The following is a 24,627-nucleotide window of genomic DNA, read 5'->3' on the forward strand; positions in this document are numbered from 1 at the left end:
TTGGCCAGAGATGGGAAACGGTCGTGTGTGCTGGTGACTTGTTGAAACGTGCTAGAGATACGGAAGAAGGAAGAAATATTCCAAACCCTTGTCGCTATACTGTGAGCTGTTCTGTCGCGTGTAAATCGTACAAGCCCATTTGAAAGAGGCGGACGTTGTCAGCCAATAAATAGCTTCATTCAGTCATCCATGAATAAAGTAACGTCGTCATGTAAAGATACAAAGTCAAACTGCACTCTGCAAATACCTCCAGCAGTTGATACATGTACACCGCCCTGCAGTCCATACCACTTCTACTATCAATAGAGGCCAGTTAGGTAGTGGTTACTACCAGGTAATGGCAAGAGGCCATGTAATTGCGAAATCATAGCTTGTAAGAAAACAGGGGCGAAGATTAAGTAAATGTCAGAACCAAAACAATCCACATACGCCAGCCTTCATACGATAAGTGTAGGAAGTAGTCGAAGAATAAAACTCAATCCTGGAACTCCACTTTGATGAGATAGAAAAGGGGCGAATGAAAACACTTTCGCTCTTGATTCCCTTCCGACGTCTCCTCACTTGAGCGTCGTAACTCTTCATTCAGTCAGCTGCCTATTCTCTTCTCTGATGATTCGTACATGGCGTTCATAGAATGCCAACATCTATTCCCCCAATGATTAGCCTCTCATGTCTAGATTCGTATGAAACTCAACGGCTGAGGGCACGCTTACCTTTTGCGGGCACTTCTTGTAAATGACCTTTGTGTCGTGCTTCGTCTTACGTCCGTTTTTCCACACAAGGTAAACAATGAGCCGACCGCTGCCTTCGTCTTCGCAAGCGTCAATCGTATCGATTTCGTCCTCCCAAGATCCTGCCGGAGGATTCCATTTATCCGATGTCGCTGGGGGCGTCGATTCGCTAGGATGTGTCCCGTTTCTCTTGGAGCGCTTTGTACTGGCAGATGCAGCCGTGCTGGAGGTACGGCTGCGCTTCTTGCCTTTGGCAGCTTCCTGTGTCTCCTCAAATATCTTTTCTCGCCCGCCGATGGATTCGAGGTAGCCGGCCAGAATGTCGCCAGCTGATTCCCTGGGCGTAACAAAGTCAGCCCACTAACTTGCTTAACGTATCGAAGCACGACACATACTGTAAATTCTCCTCGGGCTCCCAGGTCATGTCCGACTTTTTCTCATAGCCCTCCCATTTGACATGGAATTTCAGCGTTCCCTAAGCGGCGTCAGTCGTGCCTAGGGGATATATCGGACTTTGGGTATCATATTTGGCATACATCTTCGTCGATCATGTGCTTCTTAATGGCTTCAACGATGAACCTATGATAGCTGTCAGAGTCACGGCCTTCTTATGTCGAGTTAGGCCAACGTACACGTCCTCGTCGAGCTCTTCCTCATCGTCCTCCTCATCATCCTCCGCGTCCACTTCCGCGTACACGCCCACTTCTGCATCAGTCGGCTCTTTCTCCTCCTTCCTGCTGGGTCGTCCGTTTCGCCGCGGTAATGCAAGCGAGTCGCTCGCGTCGTCGGACATGGAATTTGACTTGCGCGGAGACTTGATGGGCGGCGCAGTCTCGTAGTCCGAGGTCTCCTCGTCGCTGAGTGCTGCTCGTTTATTAGCAGGGGGTCTTCCTCTCCGCGCCATGGTGCAACAATGAGAAAACGATTGGTGATGTTGTAGTCAAAATTTCAGGTGTAGAAATAGTTAAGCTGGCAGTGACTGGCCGTGGTAGCAGGCGCCTGCCAGCTGGAAGTGGCGAAGTACTCCAAGGAACGATAACCTAACAGCAAACAGAGAGCACGTACCTGGCGGCATTTCCGCAAGTGTTCAGTTCAATTTATAATTGGCAAAAAGTCGAACCCGCAATTCAAAGCGGCGCAACCGGCGCAAACCTGACGATGTTCAGTAAGCAAACGCGACTAGGCGGCGCAACTCTCCAAGCTTTGGTGTTGCCCCAGCCACCAGCGACGCCCAATCACGTGAGCAAGTTGAACCGTTCTTGCGATCGAGCTAAAGAGCTTCAAAGAGCTTCCCTCCATGAGCTCGTCTGCTACAGTGTCGAAACCGCCCAGTTTGCACAATGCACTCACCCACTTCTTGTTAGTACTGATAGCCTCGGAGAAAAACCCCTCCTTTGTTTCCATGCCGCGAGATCGTCTGTGCTGGCGCACATGCTCACAGCAGTTTGCTTGCTAGCAGACAAACAAGATCGCCATGACGGGTTGGATGCAACCAAGTCTTGAATATGGAAACCTGAAGCTGTGCGCATTCAATTAACGTGGGAACATGTCCAGATAACTTTCAATTTTGCCAGAGTTTTTGTGGTAGTTCCGAGGCAAACATACTAGTAGATTATGTTCTCACTGTCGGCATTCTGTGTGAACTTTCATGAGCGAGTAAAGTATACCGCAGTGATTGAGTTGCCATGTTCAATTTGATCTTTACATGTGCTCTGCCACATGAAGCGTCGTTCAATGACGTTTCGTTATTTTACTGCCCATGAATCAGTCTGAACTCAACTTGCCGTGTACGTATGTGTAGGTCAAGCTTAAAGCCCTCGGCTCGCCTCGTATGGCGATATCCGAGATCCTGGCTATCGCTGGCCCCCATGCTGAAATCTTAACGGACAGGTAAGCAGATCCCCTTCTGTGCAGTGCGAGGTGAGCTCCATTCTTCATCTGGTGAAGTAAGCCGAGGCTGCCGAGTATTGAATAGAGTACCGACCATTTCACCCCGAGCATCAACGTACCCATGAATACGGGATACTAGTAGTATGCTGAGCAGTAGCCAATAATTGCGATTATGCGTTGACGAATGATATCCTGAAACAAACCAGACATCAGGCCATGCCTTCATCTTCACAATTACGCCGGTTCTGGATGATCCGACCCGCCGTCGGGAAAACAGCAAAACGTGAGTCGGCGACATCCTACCACACCAGGGGCTATATTCAGCCTGGCCTGCATAAAGGGCCGGAAGGACGGCGGTGTTGCGAGGCTTATTGCAGTACACCAGCTCTCACTATGGAACGTTGTTGGTAGGACGTCGCATTAATTTAAACATGCATATGCTAATATGTCTCGCAGGCGCGCCATTTACCCTTTTTCTGTCCGGCCAATGTATTGGGGCTTCTCTTGGCACAATCTAACAAAAGGTCTGGTTGCAAGTAATGTCCTTTTGGTGGTTTGCCCACTTGTGATCGTCCAAGTAGCTACTCATCGCAAGTAAGCATGTACAAGTAAGCTCGGGTACCAACCAACACTCTACGGGTTGGTCAGCTTTTCGGCAGAATCACATGCTGCTAGTACTAAGGGACACGAGCTTTTATTGTGGGCGCCTAGTTAAGCACTTGCTCGCTCGTCGCGGGCTTCAGACGCCATCGCTTGGTTTTAGGAAAAGAGTGCTACGGCTACTTGTAAGTATACCGCGGTCCGCAGGCCAACCGTTGAAATTTGAGCACTACTGTTGTACTCATGACAGCAGCAGGTACGGCGTAACTCATGTCGAGATCGCCAAAAGTGCCACGGCCCGGGGATCCGAGCCCACCAAGTTAAAACAAACGGTAAGAGACCAGCGCGGCAAGGCGCGAAGCGTTGCCGGTTCGAGAAGGCCGGCCGATTACCACACCGAATGCCCGCTAAACTTCACGCAGCCACACTCACAACCGGCAGCAAGGGACCTAGCCAGGGGTAAGATCGCTTCACTTTTCAATGGATCTTTGCGGAATGTCTTAGTGGGAGATATTGCTCCTGTTCCTACTCTGCTGCTCCGTGTTAGTGCTATTGCAACGCTGACCGTGGAGGGTATTTGATACGACGCCTGTGATTTGCCCGCGTAGCTCTGGCGTCTCGTATGCAGCCGGCATGTCGCAATACGTAGCATCTTGCGGATACACGGAATAGATCGGCCCAGCTATGGGTGTATCGAGATGCGATCTTGAGGCGAGATAGGGTGCTGAAGGAACGATTCTCAGTAGCACCACACCAAAACGAAGGCACACCCTGGGCCGGGCTAGCAGGATTAGCTCTCCAGCTAGTCATAGGCGCGACCAGGTAGTTGAGTAGCAGCTATAGCCGCGGCTCAGTACATCTCAGTTGCTACTACAGTATAATCCTCCCGAGACAGCAATTAAAAAGTCCGTGGACGGAGTATTGAAGCTCCATCCCAGGCTTGTTGGACCTGTGCAAAAGCATTAGCATTAGCATCTGATATCTCATATCCGCTAGGCATCCAGCCTGTCCCGTATACTTCAACAACCAGAGGTATGCAGTGCGAGGTGGGGCGACCTGACTGCTTGAGAGTGCGCTGTACGTTAATACTACAGCTAATAGGTAGTACTTAGAATTTTAAGCCCTTAGAGCAATTGTGAGATACAAGTTGCGTTGCCTGCGATTACGTTCCTTGTATTTCATGCGATATCGCAAACTCACCAATGGGCGCTTTGTTCCCCGGTTGTAAAGCTCTCAACTGCAGCAGTTCAGGGATAAAAGAAACAGCTAAATGTGGCCCGCCTCCCATGAAATGACTTGAGACAATGTTTTGGAGGTTTCGAAACTGACGTCGGTACACAGGAAGCTTTCCGGCCGGCTTTTATATCCGGATGCTGTATGTCTGTCTAAGCAGTACTCGCCTCGTGCTCTAGATCACATATGATCAAGAAGAGCTGTGGATGAAATATACTCGTCATTGAGCGACCAGTTCTTCTTAGGGAGCCCATGTAAGCCTCACTTTCTTCGGCTAGGTCAAGGCGTCATCTAGGGACTGCTGCACCCTGGATGTGTGAACCCATGTTGGCTAAAATTTGGCCGGCCTTACTGTACGCTAATCGCACCAATGCCCGCTTGGCTGACCATCAGCACATTTCCTCTTCTGCTAGATGACGCTGTCTGTATTTGAGGGGGCTGTATCTCGCGGCTTATCCTATAAGAAACAATGAGCAAAAGCTACTGAGCACTCTACCATACCTAGCATATGTGAACGTCGCGGCGGCTTGACCCCCCTCTGTAACAAACGACGCCGCAAAAATTAATTTGAACGAGATATCACCGAAAATGGTTGGGTCTTTGACGAAAGGACCCGCCATCCTACATGGCCATGCACGACGGATACCAGCAGCAGTATCTCGCAAAGGCTAGACACGCAATTTGGTCATTGACCAACCGCCAAATAACGACCGAGAAGTGATATGACAGCTCCGGAATGGACAAGGGTTAGCCTCCGTGTCATGACGAACAATCCTTGGCCAACAGTTTGACACAACTCTGGCTCTTTTAGGGACTCGCCTCATCTCCCATCATACCTCGTAGTGTGTCCATACGTGTACAGAGTAAGCGCCTCGCTTCTGGCTCAACTTGGAAGGAAGACAGCTTCGTCTTGGGGTCAAACTTTGACCAAAAACTCGACCCCTGGACGGTCTGGGTGATCTCCCGAATTAACGACCCCTGACCCCTCGGATCTTTTTAATCTGACCTGTAGTATTTGGAGGGCGAAATACTAGTGCCCGAAAAGCACTCGGTTCTCGCGGGCAAAGTACCAGAGTAGCAGGTGTAGGTACTCTGTATAGAATGCGAGATTGTCGGTTGTAAGGTCGACAATCCTCTATCCCAAGGCTGGAACGATGGCACGGACAAACAAACTGCGTACCAGCTCTGATTCTGGCCCTTCTGTCAGCTCGCGTGGACATTAAGCAATTGTCGGCCCCTGGTGGCTACGCTATTCATTCGTCGACGGCGTTCGGCCGGCCTGGATCTTTTGCAATTCGACTGGTGCGAAGCAGGGTGGCTGGTACGGGTGCAGGAGAGGTGGGATCGCGTGCAGTTCGCATGCAAGAATCAAGCGATTGGATTCAAGGACGCCACGAGAAAGCAGCCAGCTGTGCCCTTGGCACCCGACTAGCTCGATACGCTCCTTTGAATGGCAGGTAGGATGCGTCCACGTTACTCCTGAGATGGTTCCGATCGCTGACACCCTTGCCGGTGAGCGTTGATCAAGCCTGCGAGCCGGTTTCGCGCTGTCCAGACGCTTTTGGCCCGTAGACAGCATCCTGGCAATGACTCGTCTTGTCTTGTCCTGTCTCGACCTGTCCTGTGACTAGTAGAGTTCAGCTGCCACACTCCGTATACCGCATGCTGGCCTGCTGCCCATAAGACAGCGCCAGGCAAGCATCCTGACAGGTACTCTGGCCCGGCATCTGCGAAAGTCGACGGATAGGGTGCGTGCCCGTCCGAGGCCTGTGCTGGAGCCAGGCCAGACGCAGCATTGGGAGAGGAGCCGGGTCATGATATAAGTTACTCCGTACAAAGTACACACACGACTAGCCGCAGGGCACTGCCTCGATGCGAGCTGGCCGGCGCGGTGGCAGTCTGCTGCAAGGCTCCTTCGGCGGGTGCCCCGTACGCTCAATGTCCAGACGCAATACTCCGTTGCTCCTGCGTTAAACCGACGACGCTACCGTACGCCAGGCGGGTTCCAGGCACCTTTGGCCATGCCAGCCCACTTAATGCCACCGTAGGTTAAAGCAACCTGAAAGGTGGGCTCCATGGCCAGACGCCTCTGCTCTTGTCTGGTAGCTTGGATGATCAATTTGCATTCCTGTTGATGTTGGCAGGAGCAGTAGCTGTAGCTGGTCGTCCATGTGTCCTGCCATGCAGCAGTAAGACTCCCGAGCCGTATATGCCAACGCCCGCACATGCCCTGTTCCCATCCTTCTGCAACTCGTACATAGGTGCCCGACTCGCCTCAGCTTTCTCTCAGCCCGGCTTCAGCGGCAGGTGGCCTGACCGAACTATTGAACAACTCACTGCAGCCCATGCTCCCGCCAGCAAACCGTGGTCACGATCGGCACGAATCGACCCCCGTCAACCCGCGCCGTGAGTGGACAGACAGACCTCTGCGACGTCGCTGACAGCTGCTGCTAACCTGGGGGGGCCGGCCTCTGGCGCAGCGCCGGTGGCCAGGGGTCCGGCCACACCCATCTGGCGCCTAGCGGTGGGCGATTCTAGCGGGTGCCAGCGCCTGGGCTGCCCGCTAGGAGCCGCCTATGGCGCCTGGAAGCTGTGCGCTGCGGATCCTGAGCCAGGTCCTGGTGGGGAGGCTTCTAGTCTTCTTTTTCGGCCGTGGCAGGCGTCCCGCTGGAGGTTCCACCCCTGAGCCGGTTCACCACCTAAAAAAAAACAATTAAAGGTTTCTCGACTTCTCCTGACTCTGAGCTTGTCACGAGGGGGAATGGATGAGCTGTTTCTGTGCCGTCGTTGTGAGGAATTCTTCTGCTTGCTTCCCGCATTGACATTTTCCCTGTGCTATTTGGCTTGTGGTTTGAAGAAGCTTCTCCCCCCTGAGGGCGATTGCCTACCCACGCTCGTTATCAACCGCCCCTGGTTTGCTTCACACGCTCCTTATGATCTTCGAAAGTCCAGCTCCACGAAAGGAGCCGCTGGCTTTGGCTGTCTTCTCCTAGACCACCTTCTGTTGTTTTGTTTCGTAGCACACGAGAACCGTCCTCCAACCGATCGATCGCTTCTACTTCAACAATCGACTCTGTCCAGCTGTTCGACGTCTCTCTCCTCACGAGCATTGCATATCAATACAACGCACTGTCTCTTCTAGAATGTCTGAAACGCCGCAACCAATTGCCGAGGGCAACCAGCCCAAGGCTGTAAAAGACAAAAACTGCGAATACTGTGGCCAGGCCTTCACCTCGTCATCCCTCGGTCGACATCTTGACCTCTATATCAAAGAAAAGAATCCAAAGCCCCCGGATGGCATCCATGATGTGGACGCTATCCGAAAACTCCGTGGCAACATCACTCGGCGCCAGCCTCGAGGTTCTTTGGGTGCCCGAAGAGACAATTCCACCCCTGGCAGCACGCCAAAGCCAACAGCCGGGAAGACGGCGCTTGGACAAGACTCAGATAGCTTCAAAGCTGATTCAGCTGCCAACAAATATCCTTTTGCTGCTTCTTGGGAAGCTACTGGCGTAATAAAGGACACGCCAGGCAAAAACGCATGGGATGCCAGTGCCCCTCAAGACGCTAACAAGCGCTCTGGCCTGTCCAGGAATGTTAGCAAACAGATGGCACAGAAGGCTCAGTTCGATATCAAGCAGAAGTTGACAGACGCAATGGATACTGCCAAAGCTGCCGAGTTGGCACTGAGAGAACTGGTGAGCTCGTGGCGGGCTGCAAAGTAAGTAACGTTTTCCAATGACTGTGTCCACTTGTATATCGAGTGGATGATATGTAGCCACAAATGGCTGACACCCATCTAGACAACAGACTGATCGCAACTCAACGCCATTTGATTTCGATCCCCTTGCCCTTGACTTCCCATCTCTTGCCATTCATTGTCTGCTGCCGCCTCCGACTTTGTTCTCTTCAACCCAACACCCCACATCAACATCCTGGTCTCTTTCGACGCCAGGTAAGCGTGAATATGTTGCACTTCAGGCCTTTTTCCAAGAGGAATTCAAGGCTTGGAAGGCTACCCATGTTTCTGCTACGACAGCCGTAATAGGGGAGATGGTGTACCCTGTGAGTGTACCATTTAGAGATCCAGGGGGGCTTATAAGGCTCATATCGGACAAAACAGAGTTGCTTGAAACTCATGTCAATGAACATCTGCAGTCTGCGTTTGCAGTCTGGGAATCTTTGCCTGTTCAGCGGAAAAGTGAGCTCTGGCATCTGGAGCTGGCACGGGGAGTGGGCCGAATGCATAAGCAAATTGATAAGATGAAAGACGAGCAGCATAACCTGAAACAAGAGAACGCAAACCTGAAATCGCACATCGACCAGCTGAATCGGCTGCAACAGCCGAGAGAGTACAAGATTCTCACGCCATCTACCATTCCCGTGGATCGAGATGTCATCGCGTATCATGAGCAGAGTGTTATAGGGAGTAGGCTTGTTGGCTATGAGCCAGAGGATCGGCATCTAGACTTGAGCACCGTTGTAGCCAAGTCAATAGAAAGATGGAAGAGTGTCATCGCATCGACCCGCGAGGCAGCCAGCGGCATGCCTGCCCAGCGGCCTCTAGAGCAGGCGGCGGCCCAGACCCCTGCTGCGAACAGCCAAAGTAGTCCATCGGAGCCTCAGAGCGCCGTTCAAACACCACAATTGACCCAGCCGCAACCAGTGCAGCTTGACAAGAGGCTGTCAAACGCAAGCTCAAACGAACCGGCGAGCGAACAGAGTGCATCCTCAGCAACCAATACAGGCCCGCCATCAGTCGAAGAAACGAGCGACCAAGATGCCGATGCTGAAATGGAGGATGACGATAGCTTTGCTATGGTTCAATCTCCTGTCAAGACTGCGCACTCGCCCCTACAGCAGCAAGCACAGCTTGACGCTTCTCGAGCCCAAGCTCCCATGGCCCAGCAGCAACAACAGCAGCAACAACAGCCACAGCCACAGCCACAGCCACAGCAGCAGATCCAACAAGCCCAGCAGCAAGTCCAACAACATGCTCAACAACAAGCCCAACAGCAGGTTCAACAGCAGGTTCAGCAGCAAGTTCAACAGCAAGTCCAGCAGCAACAGCAGCAACAGCAGCAGGCTCAGCAGCAGCAAGCCCAGCAACGCAATGCGACAGCGGATATGCGTTTCATGATGCAAAATGTGGCCGGTAGCCCTGCAAGCAGAGCTGCTATGGCAAACATGAACCGTGCTATACCAAATATGAATATGGCAGCAATGCAAGCTAATGCAATGCACGGCGCAGATATGAGCATAGCGATGCAAGGCGTCCGCGGCGATATGTATTTGGAATAACAATGTCGACGAAAAAGAGACATCGGAAGAAGGCGTATTTTGGACGGTTAATAGAAAGGGTTTTTTTTTTATTTATTTCTTTCTTTCTTTCTTTTTTTTTTTTTTTTATTTTTTATTTTAAAACGGCTATAGACTAGTCGTCATCGCAATAGCATTCATTCTCAACGGAGTTTATTCATCGAAAAAACCTTTACTTTTAGTCAATGCGGCATAAAAAATCTCACGATTCTTCAACAACATAGGAGCATTAGGCATTTGCGCACTGATGCTGTGCTAATATACGAATCGCAACATCAGGCAGGATAGAAGCATATATAGAATCGGGAGGGGAAAGGAAGGACAAGAGGGCTGGGAGGATTTTTCTAGATTTCACTCTCTCTCTCTCTTTATCTTTTTTCTACTACAGCATTTTTTTGGTTTATTAGTACAATGGGATTGGGTAAGCAAAAGAATGAGATGTAACTTTTGTGATACTATTGCCTTGTACTGCTCACTAGAAATTAAGTGTTAGGAATAGGAGTTAATAGGTGAATTTATACAGTGAATTTTCTTGGAGAATACTCTCCTCCCGCTCTGCTATATATATATATATATATATCATATAATATCTAGGTGATTTGAGTTGAGTTGCTCTTACATGAAATTGTTTTTTCTCAGCCGTTGTCCAGGTGATTTCCTTCCATTAAGCTTAATACATCATCTATTAATACAAGGTAAAAGAGATCTCAGTTCATGGCTTAATATGCTTCAGTCTCTTTTCAATCAACCGCACAGTTGACTTCGGAATATGCAGTCGATGTGATAAAACTAAAGCACCTGTGAGAACTGCAAGGGCGCCAGCCTGGTGGGTGGCGGCGAGGTGAGTAGGGACCATGTAGATGAGAGTGGAAATTCCAAGAGCCGCCTGCATGGTGACCAGATGAACAAGCCCAGTGGTGCCCTTCTTTGCGCTCTTGGGGAGAACGGCAGAGATCTTTCCGGTGCGAGAATAAGCCCAAAGGGTCAAGATGGTACAGAAGGTTGTAATGGCCAAGATTCGGTGATCGAGCTGGACGAGACTGGGGTTTTCGAGCATGTTGCGCCACCAGAGATCGGAGCGATCCTCCTTGCGAGAGTAGAACTTGTCGAACAGCTCGGACTTGGGAGGAGCGTAGCCAAGACCCATCTTGGGGAACTCGTTGTAAATGAGACCAGCATCGAGACCGGCGACCAAGGCGCCGGACATGGCAGTGAGGAAGACGAGACCGGTGATGCCAAAGACAGAGCGTCTGAGGGTGCTGAGGGCGGGGTTCTGAATGGCCTTGATGGCAGTAGCGGCGGCGGCGGGGTCGGCGAGCATGCGGCGAGTGCGGAGGATGGTGATACCAGACACGAGCATCCAGGAGTAGCAAAGGAAGGCAGTGGCCAAATGAGCAGTCAATCGGTACTGGGAAACACGAGGGTGCGAGCCGGGAGCAAAGAGATCATCCTTGAGACCCGATTTGACCATCCACCAGCCGATGAAGCCCTGGACGCCGATCAGACTGGAAATGCCGAGCAGGTTGAGTGCCATCTTGGGAGAGACTTTGCGGCGAGCGACGAAGTACAGCGAAGGGAGAACGAAGGAGAGGCCGATGAAGCGACCCCACAGTCGGTGCGTCCATTCCATGTAGTAGATCTTTTTGAATTCTTCCAGGGTCATATGAGGGTTGAGGATCTTGAATTCCGGAGAGGCACGGTACTTTTCAAACTCGGATTCCCAATCGGCAGTTGACATGGGGGGCAAAGAGCCCGTCACAGGTTTCCATTCCGTTATGCTTAGTCTGCGGCGCACAATTGTTAGTAGTTGAGCTGTGACATCTCGCGCCAATTGTGAATCTCATACCCAGACTCAGTTAGTCTTGTAAGTCCGCCGAAGACGACAATGCCAAATACGCTTGCAGCACTGCCCAGTAACCATACCGCAACTCCCTTGCTAGTAGTCTTTTTTGGGAACTCCTTTGAGGCTTGGGCTCGTGCCTGCGTTGCCGCTGCCGCAGCGCTTTTGGCCGCCAAGTTCTCCAATGGCTTTGCATCGGCATATCCTCGCGATCGTACGATGTTCAGGATAGGTGAAGGAGAGCGTCTGGGCGCCTGTCGAAGGCATTGATTGCAGACGAAGAACTTGGAGGGCACCTGAAGGGCTGCCCTCCGCATGCCGGCCGCAAACAGCACCATTGTTTGCAATTTCGCGCAATGGCGCTTGATGTGAGGACGAAAATAGTCAAAATGGCACGATATTTGCGGCCTGCGGTTTAAGACTGCATGTGGTTCGGCGCATAGAGAGCGCCGAGGCGGGCACCAATTATTGCGCTAAAGATTTGCAAGGATGCTGATAGGTGGGATGGCTCCAAGCTAGCTTCACCGCCAAATTTTCTACATGGCAGAAAAAAGTTAAAGAAGCAAATTGGCTAGCAGCACAAAAAAACCAGCAATTCGAAAGCTGTGATTGCGCGACTGCTGGCAATTTACCGTCTTCAGATTCGAATCCAGATTTATTGAAGATGCCAGGTCGACAGGCGCATGGACGGTCCTTGTTGGCCCAGCCAAAGGCAAAGGCTGGCCCCAAGAAGTCCAAGTCGAGAGCGCAGACGAATGCACTGAATGCATTCAACATTGCGCAAGAGAGGTTTCCTACAAAAGATAAGAGGACACCACGTGCGCGAGAACTGGACGCTGAAATCGAGAAAAAGCATGGACGAGAGGAAGATGACGAGGATGAGGAAGAGGAAGAAGAGGGTCCCAAGCGAAAGAAGACCAAGGCCCCGCGGGGTGCAGCAGACGGCGATGTAGAGTTTGGCAGCGACAGCGAGGGCAACGAGTGGCAATTGGGTGGCATGGCGGACAACGACGACGACTCTGAAATTGAGAGTGACGATGCGTTTGGTGATAGCGACAATGAGATGTTCCAGGGCTATGCCTTTCGCGGATCAAAAACTGGCCAGCGCAAGGTGAGAAGCTACTACTTTTGAGAACGATGGGATGAGGGCACTGACCTGGGGTATAGGACGACGACTCGGAGGATTCTGACGACGGAAATGACGACCAAGGCGAAACTCTTGGCGAGGATGCCATAGATCTGGCCACAGCTTTGGACCAATTCGAAGAGGAATCTGAAGAGGAGCCAGAAGGAGAAGAGGAAGAAGAGGACTCTGAATCAGGAGAAGAGGAGGATTCCGACGATTCCGACGAGTTTGAGGGCCTCGATGACAGCGACGAAGAAGCCGACCCCGCCAAACTTGAGCAGCTCAAGGGCCTGATATCTGGTTTCGGAGGCGAAGATGATGACGGCGAGAAAGAAGTCTTGGTGTCTGGGAAGCAGAAAATTGATCTCGGCGATCTGGGGCTGTCTGGATTGAACGATCCTTTCATGAAGCAATCTGTAAAGCTTATGAAGAAAGAGTCAAAGGAGAAGCGGCCCGGTTCAACGAAGAAGCTAGAGGTGCCGTTATCGAGGAGAGAGCAAGGGCGTATCGACCGATCGGCGGCTTATGAGAAGACGAACGAGACCCTGGATCGATGGACAGAGACTGTTAAGCAAAACCGCAGAGCCGAACATTTGGTATTCCCTCTCCCTCAAAACTCAGAATCAGCTGGACTTGACCGGACGGAACTTCAGCCTCTGTCACTGAAGGGTGCGTCGAACGAATTGGAAGCTACAATCATGGGCATCATGGAGCAGAGCGGACTGTCGCTGGAAAAGGAGAAGAAGCCTAAGAAGCAAGAGTTTGACGAAGAAGGCAACCTGCTTACGCGGAAGCAAGCCTTGGAAAAGAAGCGCATAGAGCGCGAGTTGGCTTCCAGGGAAGCAAAACGCGCCGCCCGCATCAAGAAGATCAAGAGTAAGGCCTACCACCGGGTGCACCGAAAACAAAAGGAGCGCGACGAAATGGCTACCAGAGAAGCCATGGCCGAGGCTGGCGAGATTGACTCGGAGGAAGAGAGGGAGGCTCAGGATCGTCGACGTGCGCTGGAGCGAGTGGGCCAGCGCCACAAGGATAGCAAATGGGCCAAGATGGGATCCAAGGCGAAGCGTGCGGTTTGGGATGACGATTTCCGGGCGGGGTTGACAGAAATGGCTCGCAAGGATGAGGACCTCCGCAGAAGGAAAGAAGGCAAGAGCTCAAGAGGCGACGGAGACGATTCAGATGAGACTAGTAGTTCTGGATCTGACGACGACGACGATGGCGATAACGCAGACCTGCTGCGACAGTTGGATGAGCTCGAGAAGGAAGACAGTGGGCCTCAGTCGAGATTAATGAAGATGAAGTTCATGCAAAAGGCAGAGGCAGCAAAGAAGAAGGCAAACGACGATCTCATCCAGGAAATCCGCAAAGAGCTCGACGGAGAGGACGCACAAGACTCCGATGACGATGAAGAAGAAAAGGGAGGAGAGGTCGGACGACGGCAATACGGTAGCGGAGCGGCAAACCCGTTCTCCATGCCGCAAAACTCTGCCCGGGCAAGCAGGAAGAAGCTCGCACGGGATGAGGAAGAAGAAAACAACACAAGCTTCGCCAACGGTGACGGAGCCCCTCACATCTCAAACGGCGCCATCAGTCACGCCTGGTCGACCACACCCGCAGAGACAACGACCTCGATAGCAGGAGCCTGGTCCAAGGGCGAGTCACGTAAAAAGAAGTCTGCCCGAGCCGACGATCTCGACCTCAACGCCAACATCCTCACCGCATCCCAACCCTCCTCCAAGCCGAAACCCTCCTCCAAGAAGACAAAACAGCCTCAAGACGATGACTCCTCCTCCGAATCCGACGCAGACTCAGACTCAGACATCCGCCTGCCCATGGCCATCCGCGACAAGGACCTCGTGGCCCGCGCCTTTGCCGGCGAAGACGTCGTCGCCGAGTTCCAGCGCGAAAAGGACGAAATCGCCGAGGAAGACGACGATAAAGTCATTGACAACACGTTACCCGGCTGGGGTTCCTGGGTAGGCGATGGAGTCAGCAGCCGCGAGAAGAAGAGGCACCAAGGGCGCTTCCTGACAAAGGTGGAGGGCATCAACAAGAAGGATCGCAAGGACGCCAAGCTGGACAAGGTCATTATCAACGAGAAGCGCATCAAAAAGGTTAGTATAACATCAACTTTGTTCTCTGTCTTCTTGAAAAATCAAGATTGAATCTGTCGTTACTAACTCTTCTCCCTCTCATAGAACGATCGCTACCTCGCCGCCCAGCTCCCCTTCCCCTTCGAATCGCAACAACAATACGAGCGCTCTTTACGACTGCCCGTCGGACCGGAATGGATGACCAAGGAGACGTTCCAGGCTAGCACGAAGCCGCGCGTTATTATGAAGCAGGGCATCATCACGCCCATGTCGAAGCCAAATGCATAGATGCTTTTCTTGTCTTCTTTTCTTCTTTTCATATTGTAGAGCTATAATAGATGTGTCCGAACTGAATGCTGATTCTGGATCTTGATGAATATATACACTTTTATATAACCCATTTTTCGTCTGATTTTCAGGATCGTTCATCCCCAATTAGCTTAAACGTCACTCAAAGAAGAGAATGCAAGGGTTTTGCTTTAATTGGTTGGTATCATTAGAACTCTCAATGCAAAAGCACTTCGTAAAACCGTTATAATAACACAAGTATCCACAACGTACCAGTTGTTTCCTCGTAGATCCCAACAAAAACCAATTTCAATAAGGAAAAAGATAAGAAAGCTCGCACCAGCCCTCTTGGGGCAAATATTTTATCACTCACATCCAGCCAATATGCTTCGCCACGGTTTTTTCCGCGGCATCTCTTCCAAACGACAATCCTCCAGATTCAGCGCAGTAAATGAAAATAGTAGTACACGATAATCAAACAGATAAAGGAAACAAAGAAAAAAGGACCCTGTCCGTAGGGAATTGGGTAGTTTCAAGTTTCTTTTATTCGGATTAGGCTGCTTTCAGCAATTCAGCAATCCTTAACATAAGAAATAGGGGCTATCAGGCTATGGCAAGCCGATAAGTCGCCTTATAGATTTAGTTGATGAATATCTTCCTTCGTCGGAAAATAGATTCGAATCGATAGTAGATCGAGGGGCATAGCTTGGCTGAATTTAGTTGCTGCCGCTGACAAGATTTGTCGCCTTGTCCAAGAAATCGCCTGGTGTCGCAAAGAAAGCCACAGCAATAATGATGTAAAGGCCAAGGAGCATGGCGCCCTCGAGGTAGTTCGATTTGCCATCCTGAACAGTATATGTTACGACCAAAACGGACACGGCGAAAGCAACAGTTTCGACTGTATCATGGTTAGCACACCTTTACTAAACACAAGATCCATAAGATTTCAAGTATAGTGCAAACTTACAAGTCTCAAAGTGGAGCGTCATGTCGCGTCCGATAATCCAGCCAACAATAACCAGGAATGGAGTAACCCCAAGGGCAATCTGGATACTGGAGCCAATGGCTACACCCATGGCCAAATCCATCTTGTTGCGAAGAGCGACCACCACAGCAGTGACGTGTTCCGCAGCGTTTCCAACAATGGGGATCAAGATTAAACCGATGAATGCCTTGCTGATATTCGCGCTTTCGACGATGTCATCGATGGATCCGACCAAGTAATCGGCACAGATGGCAACCAAAATCGTTACGACGACAAGAACTGCGGCGGCAGCAATCGGGCCAAGAGTAGGATCCTCAGGATCCTCGCCTTCGGCAAGCTGGCTTTCGGTGTCAAAGAGGTTGCTGTGAGTGCGGAGCTGGAATACCAGGTAGAGAGCGTATAAAACTAGCAGAATGATGGCGGTACCCCGAGAGAGCACAAGAATGCTTCGATCCTTGTCCTCGAGATTAGTGTGGCCCTGGTCGAGAACGCCATACAGCTATAGGTTACATGTTAGAAAGAGATCGTCACAGACGCTTGCGCGGGAGATGTAAAATCAAACATACCGCAGCAGGGATCACCAGAGAAGCAGATGAGAGCGTCATGAGAGAGCATGTGGTCTGAGCAACGGCTGCTGAAAAGGTTTGTTCGGTACCGCCGCCTGAAGTACCACGGTGTCGGAGACCTCCGAAAAAGAAGCACATTCCCATAACCAGCAGCAGGTTGGAAAGGATGGAGCCGAGCATGGAAGACTGCACAACCTCGATCTGGTTGTCTCGGAGAGCCACAATGCTGACCTATAAAGGGTCAGTATCCCACCGGTATAGCATATAGTAATGTGTTAGATATTGAGCCACATACAATCAGTTCAACAGCATTTCCAAAGGTCGCGTTCAGCAGTCCACCAAGGGTCTCGCCAAGCTTGAGAGATATTTCCTCAGTCGCAAAAGACAGAACGGCAGCAAGCGGGATAATGGCGAAGAAGTTGATCGTGAAAACGGCGGTTGAATTCCATCCAAGGCGGCCGGCAATAATACCAATGGGAACCATGATGAGCAAAAAGTTGATGTAGTCTAATTTGATAACAGGTGATGTCAGTTATTTCCATACTCCTGAGAGCCAATTGTTTCTGCGCGTTCATCCGCTCCAAACTTACTGCTCAGCAAGGTGACCTTGGCGACATGCCAAGAATAGGCAAGTGTTCGCACAGCAATGTTTTCGCTATGAGTGCCCGGCGTGTGCTTGGAGTCGAAGAAGAACCGGAAGGCTGCGGAGCGCTCATTGCTGCTGCTCTGGATATGGTTCGGGGTGCCATTGGACGAGGCGCCCTCGCCGTTGAGCAGCGGCGTGCGCTCGTTGGAGCTTTGTTTGTTGCTCATGGTTCGTCGAATGGTTTTCGAGCGGCTGAGATTGGCTGAAATAAAAGAAAACGTTGGATTGCAATTAGCGAGCGAGTTGGAAGAACGAAAGGCGGAATCGTTTGCGTCAGTGCGGGAAAAGGGAGTAAATAGATAAAGGGTTAATGATCAAACGAATGCGCGCGTGTAGGAAGGGAGAGTTGAAAAGTTGAAAAGTTGAAAGTTGAAAAGTTGTCCGCGGCTGAAAGTAAAGTTTGTAGGAAGCAGGAACAGCGATCGCAGCCACAATATTAACTCTCAAAAGCCCATAGGCACACAGGAGGGGATCGCGGCTAGCCAAGGGTCTAGTATGGAGAGTACGGTAGGATGGGGACACAAAATTTGGCCAAGACGAGGCAGGGATGAAGTAATAAAGCGAGAGTGCCACACAAGGCTGGCTGAGTTTTTTTTCTGTTACTCTCTCTTTGGGGGGCGTGGGTGTAGATAATTCTCGAGAGGAGGGGGGAAAAGATCGCTCGTTATAAAAGCAACGCGCGCGTGGCGTTTAGTTCTGGGGGGTTTATGTCACCGATTGCAGCTTTGGGGTGGAAAAGAGGAGACGAGCAGAGAAGGGCTTTAGATTTGCAATGTAATGGCACGCATATCGGTCTGGGCGATAGTGTAGTAGGCAGGCCCATTGACGAACAGTAATAAACCATGTCGACTTACATATGCCCTTGACCATGGCTGGAAGCTCCGGGATACACAGGACCGGCGATATTTTACCCGGAGATGGCGGGAAACGATTGATGGCGCAGCGTGCACGAGAACAAACGATAATTGGAGTGTCCTCTCTTCTCCAACTGCCCTTTTTCCTATTGGCACAAGTAGGAGCACGCGCAGCAAAAATCAAAGTGGTGGCAGCAATGGAGAGAGAAGAGAGAGAGAATTCACAAAGCACGCACGTCGGTTTGAATCAGCGAGTCGCTTTACCGAGCCAGGCTAGGGCGGGTCCACAAGGGGTCCCAGCGCTCGGGTAGCTGCGTGGGTGTCGCTCATAGCGGTGGATGTACCGGTACCTGCGCGTTTCCAGCTGGCAATGGCATCTCATCAGGCACTGGACTGGCGCTGACTACAGACAGGTACAGGAATTCTACCGTGCTATGATATGACACGGTCGCTCTCTGCCTCGGCCACAGCCCAGCGAAAGGATTTACGCCTTGGTGCCTTGCGCAAAATCAAATACTACCTACAAATTTCAATTGCATTCTGTCGTATCGAGCCGCAGTATAAAAGGCGTGGTGGACGCCGGGCGCGTAGGCGCATGGCACGGATAAAAGGCGTCTTGGCACTCGATCTGGATTCACACACAGGCGCTGGGAGGCCTCCAGACGACACCCCCTTCTGCTGCAGACAGAGCGCGCGTTCAGTTGCGCAAATCTGCATGTTTGTATGACGAGCACGGCTACCTATAACCTCCGGTCCGATTCTGGAGCTTCTCGTGTATCAGGTAAGCATGTGCGAGCAAGTGCTGCAAATAAACGTACATCCTCTCAATGCCTCACAGCCTCTTTTATTTTTCCCTCATTTGCTTGTTCGGACGAGTAGGTCACAAAAGTCTGCTGTTTCTACAAGTAGGTACTGCCGGCCTAGCAAAGGCGTATCCATACTAGCACCTGAATCAAAACCCTTTGGCGTGCCCCCCTTGAAGTCTCCAACCAGCCTAAAAAAGCTTGTTAACAATAACCAGGGAAGCGTGTACGTGTACCAGTACTAAAATGCGCATCCGAACAAGACGGTGGAGAAGTACTTCAGGGAGGAGAGTGTGGAATCGACGACGTCATACGCACGATTCAGCACAAAGAATTGCTCTTCTTTTGCCCAAACACCAATAAGACGTCTGATAGCATTTGCTGTGCCTGGGCAACCGGACGGGGAATTCCGCTGCTTTCGTTTACCTCGGGCCAAAGAAGAGGTACACACGTAAACGTTAGTGTCCTGAGGAATACACGTACACGGAAAAGGGCAAGATTATATCATCAACCACACCGCGATATCCAAACGACAACACCCTTCGAAAATCAAAGCAATTGGCAGTCCAATATTCAAATCAACACCTATAAAGTGAGCACGTGCTCCCCCAGAGCTCCCCTGATGTACTGCTACTCTGCTAAACCACTTTCTGCCTATACTAATCGACGCCAACAGGCTACCAGCAAGATACGTCTTGATCTCAACTCGCTCCTCTTTTGCTTCGCCTCAATCAGCCCCAATTCCAACCACTCGCAACGGCAATATTGTAATTAAGCTTATTTCTTCCCCCAGCAGCCCGTGACATGGTTAGACAAAACACTTTTTCGATGCCTAAGCAGTCTGGCTAGTGAGGGAAAAGTCATGAATTCCATTATGCGTTTTCGTGCCAATTTGACTTCATCCCGCCGACTTTCTAGAACCGGCCTCTTCCAACTACTGACTCGCCCCCGATGCTCCCCCATATTGGGAGGGTTGCATTCTTCCCACGCCATACAAAGCTTGTCTCGTCTCTGTATCAAGCCGGGCTCTTGGCGCATTTGGCCAAGCCCAGAAGCCCCTGTAAATTCAATCTTATCGATAGCCTCGGGAATGCTAAGAAGCGGCAACGTGCAGATCTCCTGTTGACTGCTGTTCCACAGCATCAGGTCGCCGTGAGAGGGCCGAATTGATATAAGACGCATGCCCAGGGGCTTTTTCAAGAAATTCACATGTATTGCTACTTTTGTTACAGGTAGCTGAAGTACAAACAATAATCAGATGACGGCACGTTGAGTGCGGCCCAGCCAGCTGGTCCCGGCGTGGGCGACTCCGAACTTCCCGCCAGCGGTGCCCGGCGACGTCAATTGACTTTTCAAGATTCCCACCCCGGCCTTAGTCAGCCACGCATCAACACGCACCAAAACGCCGCCTCCAAGGGCCAACACGGAACAGACAGACAAATGCCACCACGTTACCGAGTCCAACTTCCGCTCTTGTCATCCATGTACATGCTCAGCCTCGCACCACTGTCCACGTTACCAAAAACCACAGCTGCCAAGCGGAGCTAAACGGACACTTTCAACGTCTAGCTCGCCACAGTCTCTCTCCAGCCTCTTCCCCAATACCAGGTCGCCATGTAGCTGGATCGATCAAAGAGGCACTTTCGTGTCTCATCATATTTCTCCAAGAGCTAGCACTGCCCGTTAGCATCACATCAGGCCCGACCAGCTTGGACAAGCTACGCTGCCCAGCGTGCCCAGAACTTACCAGCAGAATAAGCCATGAACCACGTCAGCGAAGCTCCGCCATCCAGCCACTGAGGGCTAAACGACCGCGAGCTAAAGAATTCCCATGCCTTCTTGGGCTCGACTGAGGCATAGCTGGCCCAAATGATGCCCTTCCAGGCATTGCCAATGTCATCAATCCTGCCGTTGCTGAAAAATGCGTCCCATTCCTCCTGTACAAAACCCTTGGTCCTCACGAATGGCGTCGAGGGTAGGATAGGGATCATGTGAATCCCTTGGATGGCCTCAATGTTAGGATCGAAATACGTCGTATGGTCTATCTTGTTCTCAAATAGGATACCCGCGACTTTGTTGCCAATAAACTGCTTGGGCTGTACCTTGTTGTCATTTTTGTACAGGTAATAATTCTGCAGGCTGCGAGCAATGATGGAGAGCTGCAAGTTGCCCCTATTTTCGATATTAGCCGCCAAGACATATCCTTGAGCGTTCACAGCCTCTCTGTTCATTACCTCGCCTCGAGATCAGCATTCTTGCTGACCTTGCCCCACATTTTGATGGCATACGCATGCATCATGTCTTCTGAGCTTGATTCTTGGTCCTGCTGGTCATTAGCAGATCAGGAAGCACAGCCATCTTGAGAGAGTTTCAATTACCTTGCCGTCCATAGCGGCATAGAGACCGTGAGCCCAGCTGTGGCCGTGGTACCAGTCAAAATTGCGCCACAGGGGAAAAAGCTTGTCTTTTGCGCTAGGATTGGCTACATCTCGAACCAGAACGTTGACATAATCTCTGTTTTGCTTGAGCCAATCTGGATCTAGGTGACCAATGATTGCGGCAGCAAGAATGTGATAGCCGTAATGGAAATGGTGATCATTGTAGTACGTGTTTCCAAAGTCGGCCCCAGAATTACCCGTAACATAGCTTGCAGATGATACAATGCCACCCCAAGCAGCTGCAATAGCATGACTTGTTAGCATCACGGCGTATGTTTACAGATTAGCAGCAGAATTCAAGAGACATCGACTCACTTTCGTGAACAAGAGGAAATTTTTGTTCATTGGCTGCAAACGTGGCAAATGCCACCTTGAGTTGTCCCAGTCCAGTGTTTGTCAGAGCTCTATCGCCTAACATGTGCTTGATCACGTATAGAATTGTTGCAAATTTGGCTAGGGCCTAGGAAGGTTATTAGTAGCATTCCAGGGAAAGGAGAGATTGAAGGAGAGAGATTAATAGCCACCTTTCCACTAAAGTACATGGAATCTAGATTGCTTTGCGCAATCATGTTTTGTGCCACTTCTTTTGCAGCCGCCGCATGGATGGTTCTCTTTGCATGGTCCGACAGCTTCTCGACGCTTCCTTTCTCCGGATCCCAGGGAGCAAAAGACATATCAACCGGCATCTCTGGTTCAATCATGGTCCACCGATTTCCCCTTACTAGCGTGGCAATGCCCTTCGTAGTAGACTGTAGCTGTGCCTGTTTTTGTATGCGCTTCTCTGTCTCTTTGTCAAAGGATTCGACATGGTGAGGAAGAGCATACATGTATAGATGGCCAGTCTGATGCCCAGCAACGTCGAAATTGAATGAATAGCTGCCTTCATAACCGCGAGCTGTACCAGACAACTCTAACGTGACTGGATAGATGCCCGCACCATCGTCCAAAAGATTCTCAGACTCTTGGTTTTTCGGGCACTTGCAGACTTGAATAACGCCATAGAAGGGCTTCTTTGATTCGGCGAAGCCGTTGTTGACCACTTTGAGCTCCAGCGGCTCCCCCCTTGTTTTCCAAGCGTACACCAGCCAAGTTGTTCCATCTTCCAGATCGAATGTGAACTTGGATAGGTCCGACTTGAGATTCCGTGTAACCCGAGTCATAGTCTTGAAGAATACACCAGTCTGAATAACGGGGGTCGCGCCGTTGTATTGTGCCGTGATATATGCCATTCCTTGTATCAAGGGGAACGAGATGGCCGGTTCCGATTCGCTATCCTTGCTGAGATGGACACGGGCAGAGAAAGCCGTCATGCTATCTATGCTGAGAGCAGTTTCCTTTCCCAACTCTTTGGCTGAAATAACCAAAGAGTGTATGCCTACGGGGTTGAGGTAGTAAGACGAAGCACCATTAAACTTCTCCTTGCCGAAAACCCGCTGGCTAGCTTCGGTGTGGGAACAAGCCATTCCCCAGCTAGCCGTCACTCCTTTTCCTCCAGCCCAGGCTACTGAATATGGAAATGTAAAGGTCGGGCACCGCTGATCTTCCAGAAAGAAATTGGAATAAAACTTGTTTGTCTGAAGCGGTCCATTTTCTGATATTCCCTTGCGCGGCACAGGGTGGTCCTTTCGAGTTGAGATTTGTGAAGGCGGCAATCTGACATCAATAGGCTCCGCGAAAATATTTTTTGATACCATTTTGTCTTTTGGTGTAGCTGCTGGAGTCTCCGAAGAAGCTATTCGTGTGCTGAATGGCACTACTGTCTCTATGGCTGGCAACTGAGACGGCTTGGATGTGGCCTTGGGTGTCTTTGGCCTGCTTTCACTTTCAAAATTGGTGCTCGATTGAGATGAGCTTGCAGTTATAGCTGAAGAGGGACTGGCAGTCACAGTGGTTGTCGTCGTGAAGGTGCTCGTAGTGCAGCTGTAAGTATTGGCCTCGAAGTCAGTAGATTTGGAAGCAGTCGTGTTATGAAACCGGCCCCCAGATACCAATGCTTCGCTCAACAGGAACCTTCCAAAGGGAAAACGTGACTGAGTCTTGACTGAGCGATCTGATTTGACGGTTTCTGTTGAAAAGCCAAAGCGATCTTGATTGATATCTGCACCGGGCAAGGCGAGAGTTCCCTGAGCAAATGTTAGCCAGCCAATCCATGTTAGCGTGTGATATGGAGTCATGATAATGATGAAGGCTTAGATATCTCCAATTCAACATGGCTCCCAAGCATGAAGTTTCGAGCGATTTGCTGTGGCCCAAAATATTTTTGAAAACCAGAGCAAGACAGGTAACAGACATAAAAAGGTCTTCCGTGGTATTAAAGGGTTCCATCGCTGTAGAGGAATGGGCATCAAGGAGCACTTCTTTTGTGGGGGAAATGATTCACAACCACGCATGGCTCCGAATTCTCAAATGCTTGGAATGGGGGTCGACCACAAAGGGGGAAGAGACAATCACTGGCGGAGTTTGTTGTTTTGAACATACCCTTTGTCAGACGTTTCCTGGCTATACCACGAGAGCTTCAGATATGGTCAGTGGTGCGGATGAAGCAATAGTGGTGGTGATTGTGGTACACAACTGCAATGCCTGTGGAGGGCTGATATTGGAGAAAAGAATATGTAAACAAATAAGTATAAGACACAAGGATAACCAAAAAAGAGGATATGTGCTGGGGTAATGAATAGGTGCGGCCTGTAGGATGAAAGGATCCGATGCAAAAACTTGAAGCTAAAGCAGCTGACTAGGTATAAAAGAAGAAGTCTGTCGACACCCAAGGCTAAGAAGAATGTGAGTAGATGCTTCACGTGCTGATAAACATCTGCAACACGAGTGGAGCTATTATTGGCAGGAGGCGCCTGGGTGAGTCAACAAAAGCAGTCTGCTCTGACCGGCCTTCAATTTGCCAAGTTTTCTGTTTTGTCAGCTGCCACTTCCCACAATTGAGTGGTAATTGTCCAAGAAAGAGCTTCTCCCAATGACAAGCGCCGTGTCACCCCGATTTGGCCGGCGTACGTTGAAAGCAATGTCCGTGAGTGGGTCACGGGGCGTGCCGTTTGCCTTTTCTTTTCTCAATTGGGATAATTTGATGTGGCAGCTCTTTTGCGAAAAGGTGAGCGAATGGTGGGTAATCGAGTGCCGCTATGTAGTGTTGCCCGGGAAGACTGCGAGCTCTGGTATGAGCTGGCTTGAGACTTGGGAGTAAACAAACCAGGAATGTT

General features: G+C 50.7%; 7 protein-coding genes across 7 annotated transcripts; 2 read left to right on the forward strand and 5 right to left on the reverse strand.

The window, feature by feature from the left end:
* Positions 1-659: 659 nt before the first annotated feature.
* On the reverse strand, positions 660-1,635 carry TGAM01_v202447 (hypothetical protein; the record flags this gene model as incomplete). The annotated part of the gene is made up of 4 exons (XM_018804854.1): positions 660-1,068; positions 1,127-1,206; positions 1,268-1,310; positions 1,364-1,635. 4 exons carry the CDS (start codon positions 1,633-1,635, stop codon positions 660-662), a joined length of 804 nt encoding a protein of 267 aa, XP_018661845.1.
* Positions 1,636-5,703: 4,068 nt separating this feature from the next.
* Positions 5,704-6,965, reverse strand: TGAM01_v202448 (hypothetical protein; the record flags this gene model as incomplete). The annotated part of the gene is made up of 3 exons (XM_018804853.1): positions 5,704-6,075; positions 6,448-6,582; positions 6,879-6,965. The coding sequence occupies 3 exons, from the start codon at positions 6,963-6,965 to the stop codon at positions 5,704-5,706; spliced, it is 594 nt and encodes a 197-aa protein (XP_018661844.1).
* A 632-nt stretch (positions 6,966-7,597) lies between these two features.
* Positions 7,598-9,130, forward strand: TGAM01_v202450 (hypothetical protein; the record flags this gene model as incomplete). Its single annotated transcript, XM_024548999.1, has 4 exons — positions 7,598-8,175; positions 8,258-8,519; positions 8,613-9,060; positions 9,111-9,130. 4 exons carry the CDS (start codon positions 7,598-7,600, stop codon positions 9,128-9,130), a joined length of 1,308 nt encoding a protein of 435 aa, XP_024406238.1.
* A 1,355-nt stretch (positions 9,131-10,485) lies between these two features.
* On the reverse strand, positions 10,486-11,951 carry TGAM01_v202449 (cytochrome c oxidase assembly protein subunit 15; the record flags this gene model as incomplete). Its single annotated transcript, XM_018804851.1, has 2 exons — positions 10,486-11,557; positions 11,620-11,951. The coding sequence occupies 2 exons, from the start codon at positions 11,949-11,951 to the stop codon at positions 10,486-10,488; spliced, it is 1,404 nt and encodes a 467-aa protein (XP_018661842.1).
* Positions 11,952-12,277: 326 nt separating this feature from the next.
* On the forward strand, positions 12,278-15,123 carry TGAM01_v202451 (hypothetical protein; the record flags this gene model as incomplete). Its single annotated transcript, XM_018804850.1, has 3 exons — positions 12,278-12,724; positions 12,781-14,856; positions 14,941-15,123. The coding sequence occupies 3 exons, from the start codon at positions 12,278-12,280 to the stop codon at positions 15,121-15,123; spliced, it is 2,706 nt and encodes a 901-aa protein (XP_018661841.1).
* Positions 15,124-15,839: 716 nt separating this feature from the next.
* On the reverse strand, positions 15,840-17,487 carry TGAM01_v202452 (Ca2+:H+ antiporter; the record flags this gene model as incomplete). Its single annotated transcript, XM_018804849.1, has 5 exons — positions 15,840-16,021; positions 16,091-16,607; positions 16,675-16,905; positions 16,970-17,181; positions 17,265-17,487. 5 exons carry the CDS (start codon positions 17,485-17,487, stop codon positions 15,840-15,842), a joined length of 1,365 nt encoding a protein of 454 aa, XP_018661840.1.
* A 3,208-nt stretch (positions 17,488-20,695) lies between these two features.
* On the reverse strand, positions 20,696-23,589 carry TGAM01_v202453 (glycosyl hydrolase family 81; the record flags this gene model as incomplete). The annotated part of the gene is made up of 5 exons (XM_018804848.1): positions 20,696-21,149; positions 21,212-21,300; positions 21,356-21,654; positions 21,731-21,875; positions 21,940-23,589. 5 exons carry the CDS (start codon positions 23,587-23,589, stop codon positions 20,696-20,698), a joined length of 2,637 nt encoding a protein of 878 aa, XP_018661839.1.
* Between the last annotated feature and the right edge of the window lie 1,038 nt (positions 23,590-24,627).

Source organism: Trichoderma gamsii (genome assembly GCF_001481775.2).
Source record: "Trichoderma gamsii strain T6085 chromosome Unknown Scaffold_6.2, whole genome shotgun sequence".
In the NCBI taxonomy this organism is placed as follows: Eukaryota; Fungi; Ascomycota; class Sordariomycetes; order Hypocreales; family Hypocreaceae; genus Trichoderma; species Trichoderma gamsii.